The sequence below is a fragment of the Peromyscus maniculatus genome, chromosome 1 (genome assembly GCF_049852395.1).
Source record: "Peromyscus maniculatus bairdii isolate BWxNUB_F1_BW_parent chromosome 1, HU_Pman_BW_mat_3.1, whole genome shotgun sequence".
NCBI lineage: Eukaryota > Metazoa > Chordata > Mammalia > Rodentia > Cricetidae > Peromyscus > Peromyscus maniculatus.
Window position 1 is genome coordinate 115,989,643 of NC_134852.1, and position 23,663 is coordinate 116,013,305.

Below are 23,663 nucleotides of genomic sequence, written 5' to 3' on the forward strand. Positions count from 1 at the left end.
GGCAGGGCAAAGGGAGCCTGGTAGCAAGATCCCGACTAGGGAGTTCATATGAGCACAGGAAGACAAACTGCAGCGCAGACAGACTTTATTAGTGATATCAGTACAGCGGAGGTGCCCGCAGGACAGGGGAGAGGGGATCCATGCCAAGACTAGTCCCCTCCTGCCCCTGCTGGGCCTCTGAGGGTAGGACCTGGCTTGGACCAGTTCCTCCTGCTCCACCTCAAACACTGGGGATGGAGAGTCCGGGGCTGGCCTTGCTTCTGGCCACTCATGTCATCAGTCCAGTGTAATGACTTGTGTGAAGGAATTCAATTTCTCTCTCCCAGCCCCTAGGTAGGGAACCCGAACTACTGAGGAGAGGCAGCCTGGGGGACATGAGGCCTAGGAACAGCATCCAAGGCCCCTACCTGTCCCAAACCCTTGAGTTCCCTGGGGCCCAACACAAGCAGGTGGAGGAAGGATGGGAATTCTTCATGGGGTCTGGGATCCTAGACGTTTGGGCTTGAGGGAACCCCACAGCGACTGAACACCCCTGCGCACAGTCCACCCTACACGTCTTGCAACTGACTCCGCAGGGGGTGCTGGGAGGCAGGAGGTGGAGGTCTGGGAACGAGCATCCAGACACTTCTGGTAGCGGAGCTGTAGAGAAGCAAAGGGCAGTCAGTCACTCTCAGCCCCTTAAGGTCACGCTGCTATCCCACTGCCCTGCCTACTTACCATGCATGCAGCCTGCACAGCCTCTGAGAGGCTGGCAGCATTGGGCTCGCACCAAAACATGTGGCAGCAGAAGGAGGCTGGGCCGGCAGCCATGATAAATGCGAAGGTGTGCACATCTCTGCCCACAGCCAGGAAGGAGAGGAACCGCACCCGGCACTCGCCCAGCACTGCCTCTGTCTGCAGGGGAGGCACCCAGTTAAAAAGGAACATCCCCTAACCCTATTCCACTGAGGCACGCCCTTACTGCCAGCTCTTCCCCTGACTCGATGCCCCTCCACGGCAAAGCTCAGTCACACTGTCTCCTACCCCAGCCCTTTACCTGCTGGTGCAAGATGGTGAGAGTAGCGGGGGCCACGCTGACGTGACTTGGGGTCCATTGTTCACGGCTACTGGAGGACAGGACTGACTCCAGGGCCCCATTAATCACATCCACCCCTGGAAGGTACACAAACATGCAGGACTTAGGGTAGAAGAGAGCCCGGCTCTGCCTGTCAAACTCAGGGGCCAGCTGCATTCCCATCTCACCAGCCTGTGGCCAGAGGATGCTGCCTGCTGTTTACTCCTGGGCACTCTCCTCCTTGACTTCAGTGACCCCTGATCCTTTCTTGCGTTTCCTATCCTGAATCTCCAGCTTGGTTTTCTTCACTGATTGTCTCTTCCTTCAGCCCCCTAAATGGACAGATCCCTCCCCCACGGAGTTCTGACTTCCCCACCCAGTTATCGTGGGCATTCAAACATTACATGGCTTCTTTCATACAATAGTGGCTTCCAATCAGCCAGGCTAGTCCTCTCTCCCCAGACCCAAACTTTTTTTATCTTTAATTTTTTTATTATTTATTTATTGTATGTGCATGAGGGTCAGAGGGCAGCCTGCAGGAGTCAGTTCTCTCCTTCCACCAGGTGGGTCCAGGCTTAGCTACAAATGCCTCTACCTGATGATCCCCTCCCGACCCTGTCTCTTGTTTTTTTTTTTTGTTTTTTGTTTGTTTGTTTGTTTGAGTTGGGTTGTGTGCTGTTTTGTTTGAGACAGGGCTTCACTGTGAGTTCAAAACCTGGTCTAGATATGGAGTTCAGGCCAGGCAAAGCTAATAGTGAGACCGTGACATGGAAACAGAAGGAGTTGGGAAGAGGAAGAGGCTCCGTAACTGGGGCTGGCTGCAGTGGTGAACAACTTCCAGCACTGTGGAGGCACAGACAGGTAGACCTCTGTGAGTTTCAGTCCAGCCTGATATACACAGTGAGTTTCAGGACAGCCAGGACTATGTAGAAAAACCCTATCTCAAACCAAAAACCAAAAACCAAAACCAAAACCAACACACACACACACACACACACACATCCATCCATCCATCAATCAATGAGTTCAAAAGGAATGGGAGAAGAAGAGATGGTAATAGAGATAAATATGAACAAAATGCATTATACACATGTATGGAAATTCCATAGTGAAACTCATTATGTATAACTAGTACATGCTGATTAAAACATTCAAATAAAAGCAAAATAAAACGCTCTCTTTAGGAATGGTGGTCCATATCTACAATCTCAGCACTTCTCAGAGACAAACTATACATAGTGAGTTCCAGGCCATTCACAGCTACATTGCAAGACTTTGTCTCAAAAACCAAAATCAAACAATCCCATAATGGTCTTCTCCACTTTAAACTACTTTTAAACACCTATAAAATCCTAGACACAAAAGGCAGGGTCAGGAGGATCACCACAAGTGCAAGGCCAACCTAGTCTAAACAACTTTCAGTAAGAGCTACTTGTAGAGACAGGTGTGCATGTGTTGGGGGAGGAGGGTGTTTAGATTTGAGTGGGAAGGATGTCCTGAAGGACAGTCTGTGACTAACAGCCAAGTCTCCAAATGCCCTTTTCCAGTGCCCATCTTAGTACTCCTGATTACCATCCTAGGTCTCACCTGAGAAGCCTTCTCCAGGGCACAGGAAAGACACTCTCTTTTGTTGTTGCTGTTTCAGGGTTTTGTTTTTTCCTTTTAAAGTGTTTTTTGTTTGTTTGTTTGTTTGTTTGTTTGTTTGTTTGTTTGTTTGTTTGGTGTGTGTGTGTGTGTGTGTGTGTGTGTGTGTGTGTGTGTGTGTGTGTGTGTAGCCCTAGCTGTCTTGGAACTTGCTGGTCTCAAACTCACAGATTCACCTACCTCTGCTTCCTGAATTCTGGGATTAAGATGTGCACCAACACACCAGGCTGCAAAGATAACTCTTATCAAGGTATCTTGTAACTGAGGAAACTCTCTTTCTAACAATGGACTATGGTTATCTCAAGGACAGAAAGGAAATGCAACTGGATTCTGTTTCCTAGTCTTCACATGGTTTATTTGCTGAAGATTCCAGATACACAGGAATGGTATCTGAAATGGTACACTAAAGGCAGCATGGACAAATGCATGGAAATGGAAAGTAATAACGCAGGAATGCACAAGAGGATGACGACACAGGAAGAAGCAGATGGGCCAAGTCACGCTGCGAGGGCCTCAAAAGCGAGGCAGAATGGTGTGATGTCTACGACATTTAAAATGAAGCAATGGGAAATTTCAAAGTTCATGGGGGTGGGAGAGTCACCAAAGTCAAACTAAAGAATATGCAGATGATCTCAGGGTGGAACCTGACTTCCTGAGTCCGCAGAGGATTCAGGGAAGTGATCTAGAAAAAGGCAGCTGGTTGGGTGTGGTGACGCACGCCTTTGATCCCAGCTGTTACGAGGCAGAGGCAGGTGGATCCCTGAGTTCAAGGCCAGTCTGGTCTACAAAGAGAGTTCCAGGACAGCAAGGACTACACAGAGAAACCCTGTCTTGGAAAAAAAGAAAAGAGGGAGAGAGGGAGAAAGGGAGGGAGGGAGGAGGGGAGGAGGGAGGGAGGAGGGGAGGAGGGAGGGAGGAGGGGAGGAGGGAGGAAGGGAGGGAGGGAGGGAGGGAGGGAGGGAGGGAGGGAGGGAGGGCAGCTGAATTTCATAGCTCAGGGTTGAAAACCTGCACTCCTTATTCTTCTGTGCATTTTTTCCCCCATACCAGTTGTCCCTTTCAAATATACTAGGCAATGTACTCCTTACTGTTTATCTCTCCTTGCTAGAATGTGATCCACTCAAAGGCCAGAACCATAGTCAGTGCTGTTCACTGATATACACTAAGAATACAAGTAAGGTATACAAGAATAATCTACTGAATAGATGGATGAACACCGTAGCTTCAGGGGGAGGACAGTGTTTACAAAAGGGGAGTGGGATAAAGGAAGTACAAGGTTGGCAAGATAACTCGAAAGACTTGCCTCTCAAGCCTGATGACCTGAGTTTAATTCCCAGAACCCACATAAAGGTGGAAGGAAAAAAGTGACTTCTCAAGTTGTCCTCAGACTTCCATAGGTGAACACACACACACACACACACACACACACACACACACACACACACACACACACACACACATTTTAAAGGAGTACAGATATAAAGGAAGAAGTAACCTAAGAACCCACTGGTCCAAAAGCCCTGTCTTTACAAGGGCAGACCCATGGGAACTGACAGGGTAGTCAAAGATCGCTTCGGCATTGTGGGGTCCTGTGTACAGTGCCAAGTGAAATGGAACAGTCATGGGTTGGGGCTGATAGTCGGAAGAGCCAAAGAGGTTTAGAAGTGTGGGTAAGAAGGAAACCAAAGCCAAGCAAGTCCCTGGGTCAGCTACCCTTTTCTGTTCTCTGAGAACCTGTTTTCACCTCCAGCTCCAATCCTGTTCATTCATTCCTTCTTTCTTTCCTTCCTTTCTTCCTCCCATTTTGGTTTCTTTTGGAAGCAAGGTCTTACTATGCAGTCCAAGCAAACCTCAAGTTCACATTCCTCTTTCCTCTGCCTCTCAAGAGCTGGGATTGCAGGCATGCTCCAGGATGTTGGGACATCCATCATTCCTTGGAGTCCTCTCCTTCCCTCCTCCCACCTCTTTCCTGCTCTCACTGTCCTGGAAGCAGCATTTTCCTCCACTCAAACATTAAATACTGGAAGACTACAAAGGCAGGCCTAATCTATTTTCCCTTTCACTTTGGGCTGCCCATATTCTGGTGCCAACCTCCTCCTGCTGTCTCTAAAACCTAATGATGCCCAAACTTCTATCTCAAATCCAGATCTCTGCTCTCAGTTTACGGATAAGACTGATGAACCTAGCTGCCAGACTCCCACTTACTCTGTCCAAAGGTACGCTGAATTTGGCATATTTAAAACTGAACTCACAATCCCCATACCAAAACTAACCTCTGCCAGTGTCTGCTACTTTTAGAGAAAGGCACCACTATCCAGTTAGCGCTAGGCTACCCAGTCCAATGCCAAGTACTCCTTAATGACTCCTTCAAATCATCCTTAACGCCTCTGCTTCTCACCCTACAGACAAACCAGTCACCAAAGCCTATTGACTTACACTCTTTTTCAGCTGCTGTTGTCTTAGTCTCATTACTAGCTACCATGAACACCAAGATCCTCCTGCATTCCCTATGTCTTCTTCCACCTGTTCAACATCCTTCTTCATGGTACAACTAAAGCAAGCTTTATTATATTTAAATCTGTTCAAGAACTCTCCTGAAACACAGTTTGGGTAAGTGTCAGGTGTTTCCCCCAAAAACCCGTGTGTTAAAGCCTTGATCCCCAGCCCATGGTGTGACTGGAAGCTCTAGAATCTTGAAGAGATAGTAATGGCGAGAGGTTTGTCCTTGCAGGGGACTGTAGAACTCTGGCTTCTTCTCTTTTTGTTCCCAGGGCATGAAGTAAGTAGCTTTGCTGTGCCATGGGCTCCTGTGTGATGTGACAGTGTCACAGACAAAGCCAACCAATCATGAGGCAAAATAAACTGTTTCTCTTTATAAGCTGATTACCTCGGGTGTTGTATGTAGTAATGGAAGCTGACCAATGAAAATGGCTCCCTGCAGCTCTCATCTTGAAGATCATATTAGTGTCCTAAGGTAGAGGTCTCTCCGTCTGACCACTGCCCAGCCCTCAGCCTAGGCCTGTACAATCAGCTGTCTCTTAGTGCTTCCCAAGTACCACAGTGTCCCCTGTTCTGGACCCTCACACACACTATCCACTCAGCTGAGCGTGACCTTTCCTGGCCTGGCCTGCCTTCATCTAACTATAACACATTTGCTGCTATTCATATTTCAGTTTGAAATATAAAAGTGTGACACTTTCACAGGAAGGTTGTTTTCTTTTCTTCCTTTTTTGCAGGGGTGAAGTGGGTCAAGGAGATAAGGTCTTTCTCTGTAGCCCTGGCTGGCCAGGTACTCACTCTACAGCTCACCATACTTGCAGCAATCCTGTTTCAGCTTCCCAAGTACTGGGATTACATGTCACTATACCTGGCTTCATAGGAAGTCTTTTCTGGCCCCCTCAACCAAATGAAGGTCTTCTGTTATATCTTGCTACTTCCTTTCCATAAAGGACTTACTTTGTTATGACATTTGTTTGATTGGTTCCTGATTATTCTACTGTAAGCTCCGGAAACTCCATGAAAGCTAGGCTATGGTCATTTTTCCCAGTGCCCAACACAGGGCCTGGCACAATAGGTTTCAAAGGCAATTGTTAAGTGAATGAACAAACAAATGGCAGGTCCCTTGTCTCATTTCATTATCTGCAAACAGATTTTACTATAATTGTTACATGCAGGATTATCAAGAATTAATGAGGGTTGGAAGTATAACTCAGTGACAGAATACTCACCTTGTACACCTGAGGATTTGATCCCCAGCACTTCGTGCACACAATTAAATACAATAATACTTTTTTAAAAGCCCTTATACTTTTCAAAAGTGAAACCTATGTCAATCATGCTTACTGCTCCCTTCTCTGGATGCTGATGGTTCACAATTAAGACTATTATACTGAACCCAGTGCCAGGCTAGTGCGTAGTGTTTCTAGCCACTCAAATACCTACCCCCCAAACCTATTAGAGCTTTTCCATGGGATGAGGGGGGGGTCGAGGGAGAAATTCTCCATGTGCCTAGCTCAGCACTAATCATGTGGTAGGCTTTCACCGAAACATGCTCACTGGAGCTACAGGCAGGACACAGGGCAAGGCTGGGAGAGAGCTATAGGAAGACGGGATGAATTCTAAAAGGCAGGGATCTGCCACATATGAGAAAGTGCAGAAGAAGAAGCCCTAGAAAACACAGGGTGGGGACAGAGCTCCAGGCCTGAGGGGGTGGTCCCTGAGGGAAGAGGACACACATACCCACAGGTTTAGCAACAGGTACATTCCCCAGGTAATAGACTTGGAACTTCTGTACCAGCTCATTCTTAGGTGCTGGGAATTCCACTGTGGGAAGAAAAAGAGGGTCAACCGTTCTCTTAGCTTGCAACATCAGTGCATAAGCTGTGCACTTGCCCAGCTAAATCCGCACCCCCACTTCTCCCTGGCCTCCCTCTACAGAAGCCCCTCTACTTACGGAAAGCATCCCATCTCCACGCGCTGTGTCTGCCCGGAACCCTGGGCCTCTTCTTGGGTCACTTCACCTTACCTAACAAAGCTGAGCTGGGCCTTGAGAGGCTGTGGTACTAACCTTGGAAAGGGACGTCCACAAGTTTAGAGTGGTCCAGGGAGAGCCCATTTACCAAGCAGCGAGCATTGTGCCGTTCAGACATGATCTGAGGAACGAATGGGGGAGGGGTGGGCTTTGTTAGAGCTGCATCGCCCTGAAGACCCTACCTCGCCACCCACCAACTCAGCAACCCTACCCACACCCTTCTAGAGCAAAGGTGACAGCTAGTCCAGGGAGTTGGGGGAGGGGGCCGTGCCTTGGAGCAGATCTCATGCAGGCTGGTGGCGATGTTCTTGGCAGGTGCCTCACAGCGAAACACGTGGCACTTGAGCATCTGGGTCAGCTTATCACGAGCTACGTAGGCAAAGTCCCTGTTGGGGGAGGGTCACCTCAATGTCTCCCAGCACCAGCACCGTCAAGTGCCAAGCCTGGCCACCATCCCACCCACATCCTCTCTGTCCATGGCAGTTCCCACAGGGTTTCTGCCCTGGTGCTCTGTAGGTTCTGCCTTAAGGAGCTGGGGAGGACAGAGAGGCAAGCATGCATGCCGAGGTGGAGAATAATGCCCAGCACAGCAGGTGGGAAGGGACAGGGCACAGTGAGGGAGCCTAGGTGCTTCGAAGCATCAGGTCCAGGCGCGGGGAGGGGCACAGTCAAAGCAGATGGGCATTAATACCTCTCTCTGGGTCCGGCAGCACAAGAGAGCCAAAGAACAGATTAGAAAAGAGGATTCCGACTGCTGGATGGACGAGCCTCCCCCACCCCACAGACTCCTGTGCCCTGTGCCCACCTTCCACTGTCCCGCCCAACGCCCCACACACGAATGCTGACGATGGGCTGGGCATGAAGCAGTGCTTGGCTCTGTGGCTCCACCAGCTTTAGTGTCTCATCCTCCAACTGGAGCAGCAGATCCTTTCCCTGCAGGCCCAGGAGGCAAGACTCAGTGGTACCCCAGTGGGAAGGTGGCAGAGGCCTGCCAGCTCCAGTTCACGGGACATTAGCCACCACTGGGGAGGAGTACGGCTTGTTTAACTATCAGAACACCCACCTGTGGGTGGGCCTTACTCTTAACAAAGGTTCTCCCATGACCCTTATCATCCCCATCACTGTTAGACAACCACCCCTCATGGTGCCAGGCTGGGTTACACATCCATCCCACAGGGCTACTCCCATGTCCTCACAACCCTTCCTGAGACAAGTCAGACCCCCCATATCTCACAACTCCCTGCACACTCCCACAGTACCACCACCTCACCAGCTCGGGCCCTCACCTCTCCCCAGCCCCCAGACATTGGGTCATGTAGATTGTTTTTGTGGTAAGAGAGCTGACGGATACAGTTGTTGACTGCCACACTGCTGCGTCCTGGGGCCAGCTCCTCCTCGGTCATCTCCACCCAGCCTAGAGAGCGCACGGCGAAACACTGCCAGACACAGAAGAGGGTCGGGGTAGATCTGAGATGGAATTGGAGGCTCCCTGGGAACGGGACAGAGGAGCTCCTGACTTGGAACAGAAAAGGTGGGATGCATTCTGAACTAAGACGGAAGCTCTCCACACAGGACATGGTCAGAAGAGAAGAGACACCTGCTGATCCAAGCCTCCAGAGTCCCCAGGAGGCCCTTGGGTCAACTGAGTTAAATACGGAAGGTGTCAGAAGACCGTCCAGCTCAGACACACAGCCCTGTGCTGAAACTGGGAAGAACTCCTCGTTTGGGAGCTTTGCCAAGACCACAGATACCCTCATAGCGCAGCTATGAGGGCCTGACCTCCATACAAGGACCTGCTTACAGAATGGGTGCTGGTCTTGAACAAACCTTGATCCCTGGGTTGGCATTCCGTTGGGGCAACTTCTCCTCCTCTTGGGGCAATGGCTCTGGGCTGGAGGCAGATGGGAACACTTGACACGGCACCCCCATTTTGGGAGTTGCCCCAATACCCCTCCCTCCACATAGACCCAACCTAACCCTAGCCCACTGCATCTGGTGACTCACCTGAGGCTCTGAGCTGGGAAGGGCAATGTCCCCTCTTCAGGGTCCTTCAGTCCCAACTCCATTGGGGCCTCCTCACTGGGTTCATCCTTTGAAAAGGGATTGAGGAATCAGGGCCAAAATGATGCCCCTTCTCCAGTTACCCCCACAGTGAAGCCGGTCCCCTCACTTACCTTCCAAAACTCCCCTTCCTCGAAGCCTTCTTGGTGAGCAAAGCCAGTCCAGGTGAGCTGGAGGAGGAACGGGTGGAGGGGTGGCAGTTTCACCCTGTGCTAGCAGCACAGCCCCTTCCACCCCGGCACGGAACAACAAGCTGCCAAGCCTCACCTGGGACTCCTCTTGTGGGCTGCTCCCCTGTGAAGGGGAGGCCCGGCCTGGGGCTTCCCACTGGGTGGTCCCTGTTGGGATGTGCCAGTAGTAGGTCCCTGAGGTGTCCTGGACCCTCATCCATCCAGCCGGCAGATCGGAATCCGTCTCGAAGGCGTTGGGGTTCCAGAAGGAATCTGCCAGATAGGAGGCTCAGTGAGTGAGGGTCGGCCCACCCAACAAGTAGTCAGTAGAGGCCCGGTCCCCTTCCCAAGACCCCATGGCTGAGAAGAAGGAGCCAGGGAAGGGACAGTTTAGTTCCCGCTTGCCGACGGTTGAGTTGCCACATTGGGAACCACCAGTGGGGGACATGGCTCCTCCTGGGTCCTGCTGCTGCTTAATGTGGCCACATGGAGGGAAAAAAGAAAGCATGGAGGAAAGAAGGTGAGAGAAGGAGGTCGGTTGAGCCCAGTTCACCTCCTCATACACCGTGCATATCCGTTTGTCTGGCTACATAAAGGTGCACACACTGGCAGCTCCTGCACACGTCCATGTGCACACAGACCCACAATATATGTCAGCCCTACCACAACAGCTGTGCAGCCACAAACCGTGCACAGCACATAGAAAACTCTGGCAGGTGCCACATACAGGTGTACTTGTGAGTTCAGCAGCAAACAAACACACCAACACCAGTTACATACTCGTGTAGAGCTATGTATTATGTAGCTATGTATACCAGCCCTACCACACAGATGTGTACATACCACACCACCAAAGCCTCCCAACATGTGTGTGAGTACAACACACACAGGTGAGAACACACTCAGACACAGTACATTATCAACCCCTGCCACCTCTGTGCAGACACACCACACACACACACACACACACACACACACACACACACACACACAAAAATATGTCATGCACACATATAGACCACATATCTGTGATACACCCCTCCTCTCCTGGATCTATGTCACTCTATCACGGTCACCCGGACTATGTGCCCCCCTCCACCTCTGTTCTCTTTGTCAGACCCGCCCCACATCACACCCAGCCCCATGCTGCCCCTCACCTGGACTGTCGTCCTGCAGGATGATGGCCAGGAAGAAGTCCTGGGAGAACATGGCGCTTACTCCCTGCCCCTCCTGCCTCCACCCTCCCTCCTCACATCCCCTCCAGCCCAGCCAGCTGGGCTCACAGCCTGGTGCTGGGCTGCAGAGAAAAGCTCATCCCGCCCCCTTCTCACCAGGGCAGAGCGTCTGCCAGGCGAGATCCTCCTCCGCCTGGAGTTCTCGAGGGAGGGGCCAAGACCACCATACTAGGGAACCTCCTTGGGATGGAGAGGAGCTCATGAGACCCCAGCTCTTCCTGCTCTTCTTTCCTTACCCTGGCTCCCCTCCCCAATCCTGAATCTCCATCCCACCCTCCAGTGATGACATCAATGCCACAGTTAAGCCAGTCTTACAAGCACCAGGAGGCTCAGACTCTTGGGAATAGCTCAGCCACCTGGGGCCCTGCAGAACCTATAGTGCTCAACACAAACAGGGTGTGGCTTCCAACCCTCAGGGATCCCTCCCCTATCTAGACCCTATCCAGCACTTTCAACTAAAGGGTGGTCTCTGAGAGCCTGAGCCCTAGCAAGCTTGAGGATTTGAGGCTTCCCAGCACCACCCCCCTCACCTGCTAGGGCCCAGCTAGGCTGCAGCGTCTCCTCGGCAACCGCAGCACCGGGATGGCTGGGAGCGCCCAGACTGCTGACGTGCTTCCCGTTACCAAGGAAACCAGGAATCCTGACTGGTCCAAGAGGCAGCACTGAGGGACAGGCAGTCTCAAGACCCAGGCTGCTGGGTACCAAGGCACAGAGGGGCTGGGAGTGGGTGCGGCTATGCCAAGGTGTTTCCACACCTGACACGAGTTATTCAGACAGGGGGCTTCGCCATCCTCAGCCTGTAAACGAGCCAAGTCCACAGACACCCAGTGAAAAGGGGCTCTTTTTGTTATCCACCTTCTAGGCAGCCATCACTATGTCTCCACCCTCTACTATCCCACTCTACTGAGGCTCAACAACTGTGAGCTTTCCTCCGGACCCTTCCCCCACTCCCTCCAGGTCTTTACTGCTAAAAACCTTCCAGGAACACCAACCCCAAGGGCCCTTGCCCTCCCCAGCATGCGTTATGGTGGGTCAGACATTTCTGGAATCCGGGGGCCAGTTTACTGTTTCCCCTGACTGAATCATGCACACCAATCCATCTGCCATCCCTGTCAACCTGTGCCTTCCTGCTTCAAAGGGCTTCATCCTTCCGATCTGTCCTGGAGGGGGCAGCTCCTCCCCCCTTGACCATCTGGGAGGCCCTTCTGGAGCTTGGCACATCTCTCTCCAGGCACAACCCACCCGGGGCCTTTGCTTCCACACACATGCATTAATTTCACAACCGTACACTTTCTTGCGGGCACTCACATGAATCCAAATCTCCCTATGGCCCTTCCTCCCTCCCTTCCTTCATTCATCCATAAATGCCCGAGTGGCTTAGGCAGGCAAACCAGTTTTCTCAGGAGACCACGATTCGTGTAATGCTCTCCTCCCTTTCCCCCCGTGCCACATCACTACTACACAAGCAGCATGTTTTAATGTGGATTACTGGCTTCCTTCTGTCTCCACTATGGGCTGTACACTACAGCCTGAATGGTTCTTAGGAGATGCCAAACTAATCAGGTTACTCTCCAGTTTAATACTCTTTAACGGCTCTCTCATTACCCTCAGGATAAAATCCAAGCCCCTCCACGGGTTTTATGTGCTGTCTGTTAAGAGCCCCTAGTTTTCTGCCTTGCCTCTGACGACTCCCCAGTTCCCTATCTCCCTACCAGGGTTCTAGCTATTACTCACTCCACCTTCAGACAACAGTGTAAAGGGAACTCTCACTACTGACCCACTCTTCCCCACTCATCAGGCAGGCAGGGCGCCCTCCTCCTGCTCCTCTACTCACCTGCTTATCATCACTGATTGTGACTGTCTATTTCTGTCTCCCTACTAGACAGCTGGTACTCACAAGCACCCAGAGGGTAAAAGCATCTTTCTCCTGTCTGATATATTCTCAGCATTAGGACAAGGGCTGGCTCAGAGTGTGACTCCAGCACAGGTAGTAAACTCATTCATTCTTCAACCATTCACATAATTCACTCAATTCACATAGTTCATTCAATCAACAACTATTTTGTGGAGATCTTAAAATTGGAAGAAAAAAATCAACTTCTGTTCTATCCTGTCCCATTTCTACTTAGCAGAAACCCACCACCTGCAGCTCTCATAGAAGAAGCAACACAGCCAAGAAAGAGCAAGCAGTACATGGACCCCTTCTATCCTTAGGGTTGGCCTAACACCTCTACATCCAACCAACAGTCCCAAGACTCCAGGACTGGATGGATTGCAGAGTCTTCTCTCACTCTTCCCATGGCCTCGCTAAGATCACTGGCCATGCCTAGCCCACACTTAGTTCTCCTATACTGTTACCCTCCCACCTCAGAGGACGAGAAACGCTGCCACTAGTGATGACTCTTGGAGCCACTGAACAACCAGGCCTCCATCTGGCCAGTGACTCCTGCCCAGGGTTGCAAGCTAACCCTGCTGTAATCTGCAGTGATGCGAACCTTGGAGAGATATGTATGACTTGTACAGCACTTTTGAAAAACCAGAATTAGTTGCTGACATTTATAAACTGGAAACGTTTACATTGGAATCTATCTTTCAGTATGTACATCTTTTTTTCTAAACTCCATCAAGTAAATAACCAGCGTGAGTAAAACAAAAGATGCTCCCTTTACAGAAGATGGAGACACTGGCCACCAAAAGCCACTAACATCATGCAAAGAGAAACAATTAGACTTTACCTTTGGTAAGGTACCACCTATGAGGTGTCCTCACAAAACAAAACAAAAAGCCACCATACCTAAATCTGATCAGGGTTCTAGAACTATCTACTAGTTTACAAGAAATCCAGAAGAAAAATATGTTCAAAACCATTTGAAGAGAGAAGCTAAAGAATTCAGATAACAGAAAACTTAGGATAGAAAACATGGTGTGTGTGCAATCAACAGAATAATAAAAGGAGAACTTATATACATTAAAAGAAACTTTAAGGCCAGGCATTGTGGCTCATGTCTATCCCAGCACTCAGAAGGAGAGGCAAGTACATCATCACCAGTTGGAAACCAACATGGTCTATATAGCAAGTTGTTAGTTCTAGGTTATCCAGGACTGTAAGATGAGTCCCTAACCAAAACAAAAAAATAAACAAATAAACAAAATAAAAGAGAAAAGGAAAGAAGAGCCAGCAAGATGGCTCTTCAGGGAAAGGTGCTTGCTGCCAAGCCCAATGACCTGAGTTCAATCCCCTAAACTTACATGGTGGAAAGAGAGAACCAAGTCCTAAAAGTTGTTCTCTAACTTCCACATGCCTGAGCAGGCATTTAAAACAAAACAAAAACCAAGAACATAACCATTGTGGGACTATTTAGATATCAATTCATATAATTCTTATCTTTTCAAAAGGCTAAGTGGGACAATTATTAGAGTATGTTAACATTTGGTGATATGAGTTTCCCACCAGAAACATACAGATAAATATAAGCAAAACAAGGCTGTGTATGGGTGTGTAGGTATGGTGGTTCATGACTACAATCCCAGCACACTCAGGTGAAGACAAGGAGCCAGAAAGTCTAGGGTCAGCCTAGGCTACAGAGTGAGACTCTGTCAAAAAAAAAAGTGTGTGTGTGTATATATATAAGTGTGTGTGTATATAATGTGTATGTGTATATATGTGTGTGTGTATACACACACACACACACACACACACACACACACACATACATACATACATACACACACCAAATAACCTAGACTGAGGCTCAGAAGTAAATAAGGCATTGATACAGCAATCAACTATGCAATGCTGATTATTGAATATGGGTGATTAATAAGTCAAGCTGTTATCTCTACTCTTGTATGTGCTTGAAAACATTCAGTTAGGCTTTTGAAAAGAGATGGCTGAAGCTCTCAGGTATCTGAAATGTATCTCCCCTGCCAGGATCTACTTAGTAGGGTTGTAGGTACTGTTAGTCCCTTGAGAAGTCAAAGTCAGTGTCTGTCTCTCCATCTGTCTTTTCAGGCACAGAACCCAGGTCAAGTACACTAAGCAAGGGACCTACCACTAACTTATATCACCCCCCCCCACACACACACACACCAAAGCTTTTCTTATATTCCCACCTTCAGATCTTTTGGGATGTAACTATAGCTACAGTAGGGAAATCTCTACTCTGTATCATATTAGCAAATGCAGAGTCTCGACTTCATTAAATGGGTCACATATAGTGATCAATCTTTGTTCTCTAATATCTACCTCTCCAGAAGGAAGCATGACTTTACTCTCTCTTTGTCCTCTTTTAGCCAGTATCTTATTCCTGGCAAAATGGCATCTTTGCAATGGTCTACATGGCACTCTGCACGGGGCATGTGGTTCATAAGCAGAAACTAACCCTCCCACTTTCCAGAGGTGGAAGGTGGAGAGGTGCTCACTGCTCCCTCTAGATGTAGACATGACTGTTAAAAGAGGTCTACCTTAGTCTTCTGCTGCGCACAGAGCTCACACAGGTCTGGACTCAGACTGCTTTAGCTCTTAGTTCTGTTTTGACCCAGGACTGTCTGTGACCCTCAAGAAGCTATTAAACTTGTCTGGGCCTCTTTCTCATCATTTGTAATATGGACACAGGAAGAGTATCTATGTCACAGTATTATTCTAATTACTAAGCCCCATAATGCTGACCAGAGGGATGGTTTCTTAGTAAGTGCTCAATAAACCAGCTAATCTACACATCAACCATGACAGCATACATAATGAATAGATCCATCCTTCATGGCATGCATGATGGACAGACCTATCAAACTGTCCAAGCACCCTCTAGCTGAGAAAATGTTGGACTGAAGCAGAAAGCTCTGCAATTCATGCTCAGGCTGGCCCTGGCTTTTACACAGAGGAAGACAGACTTCTGACCCCATGCCCTCCCATATTGCCACATCTAGCTCCACAAGGTACCTGTGTCCTCCGGGGAGCCATAGGAGGGGCTGCCTTGTGATAAGGTGGCCCAGCTTGAGTCCTCATCACTGGCTGCACTGTTCCGCATGCCAAATAGGAGGCTAGCACTCTTGCTATGATCCCGGGGGCCATCTGTGAGGGCCTGGGGCTCAGAGGGAACTTCCACACTCTCCAGGGGCTCAGGCAGCCCTGGAGGAGAAGACAAGTCCTCCTCCTCATCTTCTTCCTCCTCATCTTCATCATCCTCCTCAGCCTCCCCGGCTGCCTTCTCCTCTCCTTCATCTGGTCCCTGCTCTTGGGTGTTGATGATCAAGCCGGGTCCACGAAGCCCTCGGTTGGCTGCATTGTGGGCTGAGAGCTCCAGCTCAGAGTACAGATGCATCAAGCCTTTGGGACCCAAGGGTGCTGTCTCAGCCTCCTGGCTGGCCTCTTCTGCCAAGGTCAAGGTCACATTTCTGTTCTGGTCTCGGTGGGCCGTGGCAGCCCTCCGAAGCTGGTTCTGGCCTTCCTTTAACCACTTGGCATTGGCGGGGCCTGGTTCAGGCACACCACCCTCCCCCATAGCATTTCGAAGGTCCTTGGGTACCACAGCTGTGGCTTGCAGCTTGGCGTTGAGCAGCTGGTTATGGGCAGCGTGCAGGGGCAGGGGGAGGCTGAGTGCAGGGCCTCCGTGGCTGTTAGCATTAATGGCCGATTGGCTCAGGGACGATGGAACAGACATGGCCTTGGTAGATCCTGTGAGACAGGGAGGAGAGACCATATTGAATGTTCCTATTTCTGACCCAGTCTTAGGTCCTGTCCATCATCTTCTTGTACTCTGTAGGCCAGCACACACCAATCCATGACCCATGAGCTACATTCCCATCAGACACCTGTCCCTACAGCCCCACCCCCATCACAAGCCAGGCCCAACTCTGTGATCTATCCCTTTCCCTGGTGTTCTGGGGCAGCACAGTAGTGTCTGCTTTCTCTTCACTACCAAAAGCAGAGTGTCTGCACAATGGCTCTCTGTGCATCCCCATGCCCCACTTGACCAACTGGGGCTCACTGTGCCAGGGACACAGCCAGCAGGACAGGCTCGTGTGTTTTAGATGCTAGACACTGACTATCCCTTCCCTCCTGCCACAGTGCTCTCTGGAGCCCCATCATTGCCAGCCCCTGGGCTGCATTCCCTTCATTATACACACTAATAGCAGCCATCCCTAAGCCCACTCTGCAATAAGGATTGGTTAGACATGAATGATGGGTGTGGAGAGATGGCAGACGTTGTCCAGGAAAGCAAGCCATAGAGCAAAGGCCTTCAGCTCTAGTTCTTGGCTATATAGAGCCCAAGTATAGACAATGTCTGTCTGTGAAATAACTCACCTAGGGTACCAGTCTCCCCTGTCAGCCCTTATAATGCCACGGTCCCCTCAGAAGCCTCTGATCTGGAGCCTCCAGCCTTTCAGGTCCAGGGATCACTTTATCAGGGAGACCTTCCCTACACATCTATTTTAAAATTGCAGGCTACCTCTCCTCAACTCAGTAGCCCCACAGTCTTCCCAGGCATGGGTCACCATCTACCAAACTAATTTATCATTTGCATTTGTTTGCTTATGTCCTCGTGGCTAAGTTCCATGTTGGTGAAGATTCTGCATTATTATTGTTGTTGTTACTATTATTTACAATACAGCATTCCCAGCCTCTAGCAATGTCCTGGCACAGAGCAAAAAGGAGGAACCCAGTAAGTAGCATTCATTGAGTAAGAGCCTAGGCTGCCCTCACATCCGGACCCCATTTTAGCCTCTCTTCAGAAAACATTTCATTTCATGCTCTGGATCCATCTGTCTCAGCAGTGGCTTGTACCACCTCAAGCACACTCTTCTGAGTCTGCATGTGAAAGGGGACCTCTTGGTTCAGTGTCAGCCCCTTCTCAGGTGTCTTCCGCACAAGCCCCAACCAGATTCTAAGTATGAGCTTTCTTCTGAGAGTCTCTGGACCACCACCCAAGGCCCGATCAACCCTTCTCACTGTCTCTGGCCTGTTCTGGCTCTTCTTCTATGACCCCTGCTCTCCTTGGACTCTCCCAACACCAGTTCTTTCTCCTTGACCATCCACTACCCAATTCCCCTACTCTCAATTCTCACTGCAACCCCTCCCTTAGCCAAGCCCACTGTCACTCCCTCCAACTGCTCCCCTCAAAGCTCTCTCTTCCTACAGGACCCTTCCTCAGTGCACAAGACCCCTACTGCGCAGCTCTTCTCCTTAACCTGCCCCCATCTCCTTATTCTCTAGCCAAGGTGTCTGACCCTGCCCTCCGTTGCCTCGGTCCTCTCTGAGGCCCATATTGAGTGCAGGCGTTACGGTGTACCTGAGCAAGGCTCCCCCCATCTCTTCAGCCTCGGCCCAGGATCCTGAGATGGGGAGCCACACTCTGCATTTCTACCATTTCTAGCTCCTGAGAGTCTAGCACAATGCTGGGAACATATGTATAAAGTAAACGAAAAAAAGGTTCCTGCCCATGGGACTGCCTCACCTCCACGTTTAACTAACTGCCGGTCTGATCAGTGCGGCTCCACCTGGGCTGTGAGGAAACGCATGGTTGCTGGAATAAATGAAGAGGAAAAAAATAGGCAGTTCTGTCTCCACCCAGAACCACAGTAATTTTCCAAAAATGGAAACCAGATTGTGTCACTCCCTGGTTGACAAAATTAAAGGGCTCACCACTGACTTTAGGATAAGGTCTGAGCTCAGTTTACAGGATACCTGAGAGGCCACTGCAGCCAACCCCTAGCACCTCCCAGGCTCCCCGACCCCACCCCCCACTTCACACCTTATACTCAGCCATGTGAAGTTTGGCAGGTTCTGGGACACATCACACAAAACCCCAAGTCTTTGTTTACACTGTTCCCTCGGTCTGGAATCCTCCCCTCTTCTAAGAACCTCTTCTTGTATTTCAAACCTTTACTCAGCTGTCAGGACTCCTGAGCAATCTTCCCTGAACTTTCCTCACCTAAAAAAGACCCTCCCCTTTCTGTGCTTCACAACACCAGTGCCACATGCTATCAGAATACATGAAACTCGGTCGTACTTAGTATTACAGCACCATCACTAAGGATAATATGTTGTGTGTTTACCAGAGTAACCATTGTGTGGGAGGGAAGGATGGGTGAATGGGACAGACACTGGGGATCTAGGAACCTGGAAGCGTGGAACTGGCTGAGAACAGAAAGTCTGCACAGCCACCTTAGGCTAGGGTAGGGAAAATGCTGGAGAATGATGAAGAACCCTGACAGGGAGGATGGGACAGGAGTCCTGGCCAGGTGAGGCTCAGGTCTATTGGAAGGAGGGAGGGGGAGAAAGCACTTAAACCAATGCCCTGTCTTAGCAACTATTCAGTGACAGCATCTCTCTTCTGGACAGCTCACGGGACTTCAGGAAAGACGGGTTCTTTGCAGCAATGGTGGACAGAGCCATGTTTCTAGGTCAAGCTGGGGCTGACTTTTGTAACACTGGGGGAGTGTACCTGGAGGGGACACAAGTTTTGTGACACTGGGTCAGGGAGGAGCCTGGTTGACCATCAGGGCACCAGGGCAGAAAGCGTTGAAGTAAGATGGGGAAAGTCTGTTGTAAGTACTGAGGCCTAGCTGTCTAGCCTGAGGCAACGTGGCTACCACCTTCTTACTTTATGAGAACAAAAAGATAACCAGCTATCTAGTTTCTTCAAGAAAAGGCATGATCCAACTCCTTTCTCACTGGGGTTATCCATACTTGGGGCATCTCAAAGGATAAAAAAGGGGCCAACATGACTCATTAGGTAAGGAAGCTTGCCAAAAAGCCAGAAGACCCGAGTTTGATGCCCAGGACCCACATGGCAGGAGAAAATCAACTCTATAAATTGTCCTCTAACCTCCATACCTTTACTGTGATGCATGCACACCTATACCCACCCCACACCCCAACACACACATAATTGTATGAGTTCTGGCTCAAGGCATGAGGCTAAGAAGAACCTTGAGGTGGAGACTAAAAGGAGGGGCCATAAAGCTGCCATCATACCATAGGTGAGTGAGCTGAGTCCTGTCCAAAGCCAGGGGTCTTCCAACTTGATATCCTAGAGATGCCAGGCATTGAGCTAGGCATGGGTGAGGGCATTAACAATAGAAAATGGTTTCTGCCCTGGAGGAAGCCAAACTCTAGGGAGTCACAACACAACTCCTTACTGTAGAGTAGAACACAAACCTCTAGAACAATTTCTGGCGCCTATAGACACTTTCTTCTTTTTTATTTTAATTATATTTATTTATGTATTTTGTGTGTGGGCACACCTTCACCACAGCACATGTGCAGAGGTCTAAGGACAACTCTCAGGAGTCTGTTCTATCCCTCCACCATGTGAGGCCTGAAGATTGAACTCAGTTCAGCAGGTTTGGTGGCAAGTGCCTTTCAGCTGCTGAGGCCATCTCACTGGCCCACAAAATAAGCATTTTTTATTGGTGGAACAAGTAACTGGTACGGTGACGGAGAAAGAAGAGGACACCACCAGAGTCTGGTGTTACTGCATCTCTAAGAATAAAGCCTGCCTGAGCATCAGTCGGAATTCTCTTGGACCATTCCCTTGGCTCTCCCATTCTCTCAACCTCCTGTCCAAAGTCACAGAAGAAAGGGAGCATCCTCAAACATTCAAACTGGATGAATCTGTTCTCCTTTCTCTTTTTGCCTAAAACCAAGTGCTGAGCCTACTACTTAGATCCTCTCAACATAAGAACAAAGTATTTCTTGGCCTGACCTTCCCCTAAGCGCCTCAGTGCTCTCTTTTCTCCCCACATTCACTATTGCCATTCGCCCTCTTCCCTGTTGGCTTTTCTAACCCTGCTCCCCCCCTCAGCAGGACTTGGTAACAACACCTACTAAGGTCAACACGGCCCCATGCTCATTCATAGCTCCCATGCTCTACATTCCTGGATTTCTTTCCACCCATCTGGCTACTGTTTCTTGGCCTGTTAGACTTTCTTGCTGGCTCAACTTCCTCTCAGTCATTACAGCCTGAATTTCTCACAGTTTTTATTATGTCCCTTTCTCTTCCTTGTCCTGTATTCAATGGAAGTATTCATTCATGTCCACAGATTCAGTTACCATCTATACAATGAGGATTTCCAACACGTACATTCAACTCTCTACCCAACAACTCCATCTACCTATCCCAAAGGCCTCTCAAACTGATACATCCATTCATGTTTCTCATTCCTATCTTCCTATCTCATTCTCTTTCAGGGGCCATGGGATGGAATGATCACCCATTCTATTGTCCAGTGTTGTACAATTCTAGATACATGTTTCACTCTTGCTGCCTAAAGTAAATTCATTCCCAGACAATAATCACATTCTGAGAAAAAATTCTGGATGTATCCATTCTAAACCTCCACTATCATTCATAATCTGCACCAAAGCCAATGACCTTTTGGTCAAAATCCTAAGCATTGTCTAAATTGTCCTGTTAGCTTGCCCATGGCCTTCCTCCCCTCTGGCCCCAACTCTTATCATTGACCTCCCCAACCAAAGCAGCTTTCTTTGATTCCTGGAAGGCATTATGATTATGGTCTTTGTTCTATATGATTTCCCTTCAAGCCGTTTCTGGAACTTCATTATCCCAACCCTCCCTTCACATTCTAGTTCAAACTACATGTTCCTCAGAGAACGCTTCCCTTGACCCCTACTCTCTTATCCCCTCAGCCAGTCTAGCTTCTGTTCTGCAGGTCTGTCAAAGCACCATGCATCTCCCTTCATGGTGTTTATTCCCTTTACAATGTCCTTCTTATTTGACTTCCTTCATAGACCACCAGTTCTCTATGGACAAGAACCCAGTCTATTTTGTTCCTTGATTACATCTTTAGTGCCTAATGTGGTGTCTTGTAAATATCAGGTGCTCAAGTCCTATTTGTTGAATGAATATATGATCAGATGCATTTTTAAAATGACCATTACGAATGCTATGCTGATAATAGCTAAGAGGGGGTAGGCAACTGGGTGCTATTAGAGCAGTGGGAGTCTAGATTAAGTTTGACAACAATTGGAATCAAATGAGATTAACAGACCTGAGAATTACTGAAGGAGTGGGTAAGACAGAACTTGCTGAAATTAGATGTCCAGGAGTGAGGGAGAATGTTGCTCAGAATCTCACCCAGTGTGAGCATAACCTGAACTGAATGGCCAGCTGCCATTCTGGGGGGTTAAAGGAACAGCAGATATGGAAATAAGGTACAAGGTGAGGAAGAAATATTAATTAATTCATCTTGGAATCTATAGGCTTGGAATTCCTGTTGGATATTCAAAGGGGTGCCAGGGGACAGTTGGGTACATATGAGTTTGGATTTCATCAGAGTGGTCTGGCCCAGACAAATTTGGGACTTGGCAGCTTATGTGTTAAATTTAAAGAGTTGGAAATAGAGGAAATGGTAGGGGAGAAAGGACAGAGTGAAAGAACGCAGCTCAGGCCAGAACCCAGGGCCACGTATGCAGGGGAGAGGAAGAGAACACAGAAGACTGAGAAGCAGCAGACAGTGCCTAGGAGAGAAACCTGGAAAACGCTTCAAGGAGACTGAACTGACACAAACCGGCTGAACACTACTCAAAGGAACAGGCTCACAGCAATGTATCCATTCGAGTTACAGGGAGGGCTCCGGTGACCTTGCCTGGAAGCTCCGGTGGATGTCAGAGACAGAATGGAGTGGATTTTAAAATGAATGGTAAGTTGGGGGTTCAGAATGCAATAGACAAACAGGGCTCAGAAAAGGCTGAGAATAACCTCTGAAATGGAGAGGGAAAACTGCTCCTAAGAGCACTCTTGTCACTGCTAGGCCTCTCTCGGGCTGAGATGAGAACCCCGCCGGCCCCAGGGCACACCCCTCGGTCGCTGAGGACAACAGAATGCAGCTTGACAGATCCCAGGCCTAGGACTCCAGGCTGGAATCGCGCGGCCTGGCTCCTACCCTGCTCCAAGTCCCCTTCCTAGCACTAGACCTCCCCTCCCCCACTCTTCCACCGCCCCTCGCTTTGCCCCCCCCCCTCCACCTTGGTCCCCCCACTTCAAGGCATCCTGGAGGATCAAGAAGCAAAGCTAAGCGGAGGGGGTCGGTGAGTACAAAAGTAAAGCCTGCGGAGGGTGGTCTGCAGGCCCACGGTAGGAAGGCGGCGCTGATATGGGGTAGGGGGATCAGGCCTGACCCGGGGACCTGGACCCCTGCGAGGAAGGGGCTGCAAAGGCTACAGGCTGCAGAGGCTGGGGACCCGGCTCCCGGGGCTGGGCGGGGGCAGGGGCAGCTCCTACCTGTGCGGCGAGGCCCCAGGCCCAGGTGGCGAAGGTGGCTCAGGCTGCAGGGCTCCCGCTCCGCCGCAGCTTCTCCATCACAACATCCCCCGCCCAGGAGCGCGCAGACCGCGGGGCCGCGCCCCGAGCGGCGGAGTCGCGCACGGGAGGGGGAGGGGCGCCATCTTGGCCGGGGCGGGGCGCGCGAGCCTGGGCGAGCCGCACTAGCTGCAGCTGCAGCTGCCCCAGCCGCACCCTGCAGACCCTTGGCTCTCCGCGAGCCCCGCGGCCCATGCTTCCAGCCTAGCCCCCCTGGCCTGCACCTGGCTCCAGGACCGCTGCCCAGTTCTTCCCTTCCATGCCACTGACTCACCCTTCGCGTCCGCGGGGCCCTGGTCCTGCACAAACGCCGGGAGACGCGCCTAGAGCTCCCAGCCTGATCCCCACTGGGGCGGTGCTGAGACCTCGGCCGCGCCTCGAGAGGCTGGCAGCCGGCTGCTCTCTGGCTCTTGTGGCAGCATTCCCTGACGTCCTGGGGATAATAATAGCGCGTATTTATTGACCGCCTACTCTGTGCCAGGCTCTATGTTCAACCGTTTGCATGCATTCATCCTCGGATAAATCCCCACAATTGTTATTCTCGGATTTGAAAGGCAGGTGCTGACATTCTGAAGGGTAACGCGATTTTCCCGCAGACACAGAATAAGTGGTTAAACTAGACTGTGACTGAGGTATTTAACACTC

The 23,663-nt window shown here is 50.0% G+C and overlaps 1 protein-coding gene across 7 annotated transcripts; it reads right to left on the bottom strand.

Moving 5' to 3' along the window:
* Positions 1-68: 68 nt before the first annotated feature.
* Positions 69-23,451, bottom strand: Apbb1 (amyloid beta precursor protein binding family B member 1). Of its 7 annotated transcripts, XM_076549427.1 has the most exons (15): positions 23,293-23,451; positions 18,150-18,218; positions 15,635-16,369; positions 9,558-9,733; positions 9,404-9,460; positions 9,234-9,319; positions 9,057-9,120; positions 8,516-8,665; positions 8,035-8,162; positions 7,501-7,615; positions 7,266-7,350; positions 6,938-7,021; positions 1,037-1,152; positions 718-894; positions 69-639 (listed from the first exon to the last, which is right to left on the bottom strand). In XM_076549427.1, exons 3-15 carry the CDS (start codon positions 16,353-16,355, stop codon positions 472-474), a joined length of 2,127 nt encoding a protein of 708 aa, XP_076405542.1. In that variant the 5' UTR covers positions 16,356-16,369; positions 18,150-18,218; positions 23,293-23,451; the 3' UTR covers positions 69-471. The 7 variants fall into 7 exon arrangements, with proteins under 7 accessions (XP_076405542.1, XP_076405538.1, XP_006991793.1 ...); XM_076549423.1 differs by lacking the exon at positions 18,150-18,218 and having other exon boundaries at positions 23,293-23,435; XM_006991731.4 differs by lacking the exon at positions 18,150-18,218 and having other exon boundaries at positions 22,941-23,366.
* Positions 23,452-23,663: the final 212 nt, after the last annotated feature.